Source organism: Triticum aestivum, chromosome 3D (assembly GCF_018294505.1).
Source record: "Triticum aestivum cultivar Chinese Spring chromosome 3D, IWGSC CS RefSeq v2.1, whole genome shotgun sequence".
Taxonomy (NCBI): Eukaryota; Viridiplantae; Streptophyta; class Magnoliopsida; order Poales; family Poaceae; genus Triticum; species Triticum aestivum.
This window is the reverse complement of record NC_057802.1, coordinates 421,612,942-421,620,675: the sequence shown is the minus strand read 5'-3', so window position 1 is coordinate 421,620,675 and position 7,734 is coordinate 421,612,942. Positions and strand designations below refer to the sequence as shown.

The following is a 7,734-nucleotide window of genomic DNA, read 5'->3' as shown; positions in this document are numbered from 1 at the left end:
CCTACGTTGATCAATCAAGATTTGCTTTTCTATAGTATTAATTGTTGAATAGTTATGCAGAGGTGTAGCCTTTTGCAAAGATGGGCATGCTGACATCACATAATTCTTATTCATGCCGGAAATAATTGATGTGTATCATAAATGAAAGAGTAAATTCCAATTTTTTTACCCCTACAGTTGCGCTTGTGACAAGAAACATCGCAAAAGTGTATCTTCTTGCTTATGTTTTAGGCTTAAACCATACATGCTTACTAGGATAGGTGAGTGAAGTGATATTTTTTTCTTCCGTTGTAGTTGATGGACATATTTAGGTGGCACCTTTCGAATGTTGTCTGGGACCTTGGCGGTCAGTAAACAGAACAATTTCTCCCACGTTGCAACGCACGGGCATATTTCCTAGTACAAAATAAAATAAATGAAGTAAAATTGCAGCAAGGTATTTTTAGTTTTAATATATGATAAAAGATAGACCCCGGGGGCACAATTTTCACTAGAGGCTTCTCTCGAGAAAATAGCATATGGTGGGTAAACAAATTACTATTGGGAAATTGATAGAAAAGCAAATAATTATGATGATATCCAAGGCAATGATCATACATAGGAATCACGTCCAAGATTAGTAGATCGAAACAATTCTGCATCTACTACTATTACTCCACACATCGACCGCTATCCAGCATGCATCTAGTGTATTAAGTTCATTGAAAAATGGAGTAATGCTTTAAGCAAGATGACATGATGTAGGCAAGATAGACTCACGTGTGAATAAACCCCATCTTGTTACCCTTAATAGCAACGATACATACGTGTCATGTCCCTTTCTGTCACTGGGATTGAGCACCGCAAGATCAAACCCATTACAAAGCACCTCTTCCCATGGCAAGATAAATCAATCTAGTTGGCCAAACCAAACTAATAAATCGGAGAAGAAATATGAAGCTATATTAATCATGCATAAAAGAGTTCAGAGAAAACTCAAATAATATTCATGGATAGATCTGATCATAAACTCACAATTTATCGGATCCCAACAAACACACCGCAAAAAGTCATTACATCAATTAGATCTCCAAGAACAACAAGGAGAACATTGTATTGAGAACCAAAAAGAGAGAAGAAGCCATCTTGCTACTAACTATGGACCCGTAGGTCTGTGGTAAACTACTCACGCATCATCGGAGTGGCAGCAAGGATGATGAAGAACCCCTCTGTGATCGTTTCCCCCTTCGATAGAGTGCCAGAAAAGGCCCCAGATGGGATATCTCGAGAACATACCCTTGCGACGGCGGAAAAAGTATTTCGTGGACTCCCTGGTAGGTTTCCTAATTTTAGAGTATTTATAGAGGCGAAGTTAGGTCAGTCGGAGGTCTATGGACCCCACTATGCACCAGGGCGCGTCCCAGGCCCCTGGCACGCCCTGGTGCCTAGTGGGCCACTCCTTCATCTTCTCGTGCCCTCTCGAAGCTTCTAGGGTCTCTTATTGCGAGAAAAAAATCCCCAAAAAGTTTCGTGGTATTTGGACTTCGCTTGGTACCGATATTCTGCAAAGTCAAAAACAAGCAAAAAACAGCAACTGGCACTAGGCACTAAGTTAATAGGTTAGTCCCGAAAAATGATATAAAGTTGCTTGTAAATGTATATAAACATCCAAGATTAAGACTATGATAGCATGGAACAATCAAAAAATATAGATACGTTGGAAACATATCATTTTCCCCAGGCAATTTGTACAGGTTCAGAGACCGCCCTCAAGGATCTCCATTTGTGCGGGTTTGGTGACCGCCCGCAAGGGTCCCTTAGTGGAATAAAGACACCTTGCATTAAGCGAAGGTGTGAGGAGATTGCGCGAGGGTGTGAGAAGAATACGGTGAGCCATTGTGGCGCTTGGGGAGCATTGTGGCGTAGTTGTGCCTTTCCTCCTCCTCCTCCTCCTCCTCCTTCCACTACACCTTTTAGCTTGTCTTTCTAAACATCCCTACTCTCTTGTGTGCAAATATAAGGACCTTGAAACTGCACTTGAGCTCCTGCAGTGACTTACAAAAACATTTCCTTGCTGATCAACAGCATACACAAGAGGCTCACTGAGATCATACACAAATGGTTCTTCATATACAATTGGTTGTAATTGTTTGTTGTGCTCTACATTGTGCACTTGCACTAACTAGCAAATTCAGCACCATACTCTCCTCGTTCTACCTCTTGATTTTCTCTAATTTAACATTGCTAACTATCAATTCAAGACCTTGCTCTCCTATTCCCAGAGTATTTATATAGTACATTCAATTAGATATAGTGTAGCCTTGGGTTTCAATCAGCACAACAAGATTCAGAAATGTGACATCTAAATTGCCTAGCTTCCTTTCTAAATTGTCCCGAGCATCAAAAAGGATCCTAACATCCCAAATTTTTATCGTACAAACTACAACTACGAGCGAATTTCACCATATCAGTAAACCCTAACCCTAATCCCCAATTCATACCGAAGAAATTAACAGAAAAGAGAGAAACTTACAGCACGCCACCAATTCCATGCGTTCAAGACCTTGCTCTCCTCCCATGCATTCCCTTGTTGTTGCGCCCGGTGCAAGAACTGGTTTGTTGTGCTCTACATTATGCACTTGCCCTAACTAACAAATTCAGCACCATACTCTCCTCGTTCTACCTCTTGATTTGCTATAATTTAACATTGTTATCTATCAATTCAAGACATTGTTCTCCATCGCTATCAATTACAACCAATTGTATATGAAGAACCAGTTGTGTATGACCTCAGTGAACCTCTTGTGGCCACCCAAATCTGCGCCAGCCTTGCCCGTTGTGCCATGGACAACGTCGACTCCAAGAACTCGTCGTCATCTCTGCAGTTAGCATAACTAGAGTAACCGCCACCGTCGATTCCTCCTCCTGCTGCGTTACCAAACCTATGAGGGTCTAAGCTGTCATCGCAGCCACCGGCAACGCCACCCAGAGTCACCTCCACCATTGCGTGCGAGCCGCGGGAGAAACAGTGAGAAGGAGCTAGGGTTAGAGGAGCGGTCCGACCCAGCCAAACCGAGCGACCGAACTGGACTTGTCCTAGTCAGCGTTCGCCATGTCAGCACCTGATAGGCGGGCCTCGCTGGTCAGTTTCCCTGTCAAAACTCGTTAGAACGCGAATCAGCTCGATTTGTTGCCGCACTCCCCAGACTTGATACTGGAATAAGCAAAACGTAAAGTAGTGCCAATACATTATCCTAGCTACAATTATACCCCTTTGGTCGAACTGGTTGGGGGCAAACCAAATACCCATAGTCCTCTCCTCCTTTACCTTCCCCCGTTGTTGCGCCCGGTGCTTCCATGGCGTCCCATCTCCGGCCCGCCTCGTCGTGCCCCTCCTTTCGCCTCCCCTCCTCCACAGCCTCTGCACCTCCGCCGAGCCTCCTTTCCAGGCGGCAAAAGGCACCTCCCGCCCCACCCACGCCCCACGCCCCTCCTTCCCGGCCCCGCGTCGCCGCCGCCGCGGCCTACGGAGGCGCCCAGCTGCTGGGTCCCGTCGACACGCAGACATTCATCATCGCCGCCTCCGTCGTTACCGCGGTTTCCTTGTCCCTCGTCCTCGGCCTCAAGGTCTCCGCGCGGTGCCTCCTCCTCCTCCTCTCCCTGTTTCTTAGCGATAAGCGACGAGTGGCTGTTGCGAAGTGTGATTTCGTTCCTTTCTCGTTCGCAGGGGGACCCCGTTCCGTGCGACCGGTGTGCTGGAAACGGTACCTTTCCTTGCTCTCGTCTCCTCTCTTGATCAAGTTTTGGAAATGAAATTGCTCCGCAGATGCATTGCTTGGCGATTGTACTAGAGCTGAAGCTTTGCACACTTACACCCTATCCAGCTAGCGATGTAGTATCATGAATTGCCGATCTGTGAATTCAGTTTGTAAATTTGAACAAACTAACTAGTCATACGGAAGAAACAAAACGAATGGAGCATATAAATTCAACGAAGTTGTTCGTTTAACAGCACAGTAATGTATTTATGGTTATGACATTTTGTGCATGTCGCACGCTCAAAACATACCTGCGTGCAGACTGCTAAGCATTGTTTTCCGTTGTGCCTAGGGCAGGAGGCACAAAGTGCGTCTTCTGCAATGACGGCAAGATGAAGGCGGATAACGGGGTGGTTGAATGCAGGGTATGCAGAGGAGCAGGTTGCCTTCTTACCTTGTTTCATTTCCTTCCTTCACATTGTGCATTGGAGTGCAAAAGCTGTTAATAGATCACCAAACACTAATTCATTCTGGACTGGACAAAATGCTCATTATCTTCATTTTGTCTTTCCGGCAACCTCTTCTGACAATCCGCTATATGTTTGTCACGCAGGGCTGATACTCTGCAAGAAGTGCTCAGGTTCTGGTTACTCTAAGCGCTTGTAGCCCCAGCCCCAGCTACAGAACATCATGTGCATTTGTCAACCGGGCAAGTTGCGAGTTTATGTGTGGGCGCTGTACAGATAAATGGAGGACTCTCTCCATTGCCGAACTGTTTAGATAGATATGAGTATATACGATGGCGATGATGTATTAGAATATGCAGAATTGTATGTTTCGCCCTGTCCATGTATACCCGTCCTTAATCTTCTGATAAGATATAGTACGTACGATGGCTCCACGTCCCCTGTTTAGTTCATGTTTTTATACTATGTACCAAAACTGATGTTACCAGTCAGATTTATCAATGTTGCAACTTTTGCAGCCCTAAGATCTTCAGATTTATCGATGTTGCAACTGTTCAGCCCTAAGATCTTCATGTCGCACTGCAATACCTGGTTATATGATAGGCAACAGAGAAGATAGATACACTTCGCACCACAATTCCATCCCAAATTAAAATGTTTTAGCTGAAGCGTCTGAAAACAGTACTATACATAATGCCCATACAACCAAAAGTCATACACTTATGATAGTTGCAGATAAAATTAGTAAAATATGATTCTTCATCGCCTATTACAACCATAATGAAGAGTTCAAAAGAGAAACCACTTTAGTACCCTAGATACCCAGTGAAACACACTTCTCTGGCTTCAGCTCCAAGGCATGTTATATGACTGTAGCTTGTTACACATCGGTTATCTGGCTACCGAATTCTGAGTACTCATTCTCATTGGGCTTCTTCGCAGTACCTTCCCCAATATGCCTCTCTGCAGGTTGCCTAGGAAATGGTCTCGAGTCCCCGTCATGAATGGGTGGAAATCCAAAAGATTTGAAGAATTCGTTGGTCATCCGCTCAGCTTCATCCAGAAAGCTACCGAAGCCTTTCTCAATAGCTTCTATGTCACTGCGAAGTCCTGGAAATGCAAAGGGCTCTTTTGTTGGGAAGCCAAGAGAACGCGAGGCACCACCGGTCATTTCATCTGTGACATCTTCTTCGGTGTTCTCAGTTTTCGACTCCACCAGTTCAGAAGGCCTAATGGAGGAACATTGTGGGTTAATTCAGATCAGCCAAGTAGGAATAAAGCACATGAGTAATATGTCCATATAATAACATCAAAAAGAGAAAATACCAAAGTATAAACCTATCCAGCCTAGTTGGACATGATGCAGTATTCTGTTCAGAATGAGCAGGTACTAAGTAACTCACTCTGAGGAAGGGGAATTCATGAAATTGTGATTCAATCACCAATCAATGTTGAGCCGTGTGCAAGGAAGTTGACAAAATAGCAAGTTTATACGAATTTCCGATGGGTTCCACATTTGTATTTCCATTGATAAGATGTTGTATCTTCTATGGGTACAAAGAAATTGCTTACTTCCTCTAACACACCACATCATAACAATGTGCAGAACAGAAAGATTGTCTCTGTTTGCTGTTCCTCAACTGACAAGCAACAAGAACTCTGGAACGCGCAACATTTCATTATTGACTATGTGTAAAATATAGCAAGGTGATGTCCGCGCTCAACTACCTACAAGTCTACCAAGAATGAACATGCTCGTGAATACAGACAAGTGTATCAACCATACATAGTTATCACACAATTTTACTTTCGAACTGTTAAGTCATCAAAGCTGTAAATCGACAGGTACAACACAAGACGCTAACAACAGAGATGACTGAAAGCATAGACATCGATACCTACATCTAAACCTAAAATTGGATGGCAATTCCATAGCCATTAACGGCCCAATTCTGAACCCGAAGAAATAATTGTTCTGTATAGATTACTCGTCATTTTCACTCATCCGCCTCCACATGACCAAAACAATCGGTATTCAAATCAACCGCGCCTGCCTCACACAAATCGATTCCAAGAGGCGCGAAGGCACCTCAAACCGGGAGCCTCAATCACCAGGAAATCGACTCCACGCATTCCAGGAAAGCACTACTTCAATTATTACCAAGATAATAACATGCAAATATGCGATCCTTGCAGGAGAGCTCAGGCGGATTGCGGGGACGGGGACGAGTGGGGGGCGGGGGGCGGGGGGCGGGAGCCGGGACTTTTACCTGCCGACGCAGTCGCGGAGGAGCTGCTCGGTCTTCTCGCACTTGCGGACGAAGCGGCCGGGCTCCACCTCCTCCGTGTGGCAGCGGGACTGCACCACCCGGCGCGTGCCGACGTGCGCCCCCTCGCCGCCGCCTCGGCCGGCGAGGTCGGGGATGTCGCCGAGCCCGCCGCGGCCACGGTCGCCCTCGCCGTCGTCGTGCCAACGCCAACCCATGGATGCGACGATGTTGGGGAATCTGAATTGGGGGGAGGGGTTGGGCCGCCCCTTATTTCTGGTGGCGTGTTTGGGCTTTGCCTTGGAGAGCAATCCCGTTGTGGGCTGGCCGCTTCCAGAAGCACGTGGAAGGGCGTGACCAGCCTTGACACGGAAGCCTACGTGTCTAACCCTTGGGAAAAGTTTGTCGTGTTCGTCTCTCGCAAGAATTGCTACAGCTTTACTCGTCGGCCGAGTGTATAGCTGGCCAAATGGGCCGGGCCAAACAGGCCAGCCCGCGAGCACGCCGGCACGGCCCGCCATGGGCCAGGCACGGCACGGGCTAAACGGGCCGTGCCCGGCACGCGGCACGCCTTGGGCCGTGCCTGGGCCTGGAGCCTGGGCACGCGGGCTGGCACGGCACGGCCGGTTTATTTTTTATATATATATTTCAGAATTTTTTTATAAATGTATACATAAAATATACCCAATAGGCCTAAAAACCAGCCCAACAGGTTGAAAACATGCAGCCCAACGTGCTAAACGGGCCATCGGGCCGGGCCATTTACTAGTCAGGCCGTGCCTGGGCCAAGGAGCAGCGCCCGTGGGCCGGCACGGCACGGCCCGGCTATTAAACGTGCCACGGCGAGCCGTGCCGGGCCAGACACGATTAGCACAGGCTGGGCCGGGCCGTGCCGGGCCGGGCCGTTTGGCCAGGTATGGCCGAGTGTGGTGAAAGTAATTAAGAGGGGGTCTTTAGGAAAAAATTAAGCTAATTAGTTGTATTAGTAATCATGACCGTGCGTTGCAATGGAAGATCAGAAAATGGCGCAGAGGCATACAAAATAAGCTAACAGTGGGCCTAATGAATTTTGAATTTATCTTACCTACTTATCCGTGTCTAGCTTTTGATGATAAATTGTGAATTTATCTAACCTACCAAATATGCCTATTTATTGAATATTTTTAGGGAAAAATTAAGCTAATTGTTTTATACCAAAATTTGGTCCCTCGAGTTAATTTCCTTGCTACTGAAAACAAAATAATTCGCTACGGTCAGAAAATA

General features: G+C 46.3%; 2 protein-coding genes across 2 annotated transcripts; one reads left to right on the top strand and one right to left on the bottom strand.

Annotated features, from left to right (window-relative positions):
* Positions 1–3,241: 3,241 nt before the first annotated feature.
* Positions 3,242–4,728, top strand: LOC123079316 (protein BUNDLE SHEATH DEFECTIVE 2, chloroplastic). The gene is made up of 4 exons (XM_044502064.1): positions 3,242–3,606; positions 3,707–3,743; positions 4,095–4,178; positions 4,351–4,728. Exons 1-4 carry the CDS (start codon positions 3,337–3,339, stop codon positions 4,401–4,403), a joined length of 444 nt encoding a protein of 147 aa, XP_044357999.1. The 5' UTR covers positions 3,242–3,336; the 3' UTR covers positions 4,404–4,728.
* Positions 4,729–4,841: 113 nt separating this feature from the next.
* LOC123079315 (fra a 1-associated protein) lies at positions 4,842–6,774 on the bottom strand. The gene is made up of 2 exons (XM_044502063.1): positions 6,475–6,774; positions 4,842–5,433 (listed from the first exon to the last, which is right to left on the bottom strand). Exons 1-2 carry the CDS (start codon positions 6,687–6,689, stop codon positions 5,085–5,087), a joined length of 564 nt encoding a protein of 187 aa, XP_044357998.1. The 5' UTR covers positions 6,690–6,774; the 3' UTR covers positions 4,842–5,084.
* Positions 6,775–7,734: the final 960 nt, after the last annotated feature.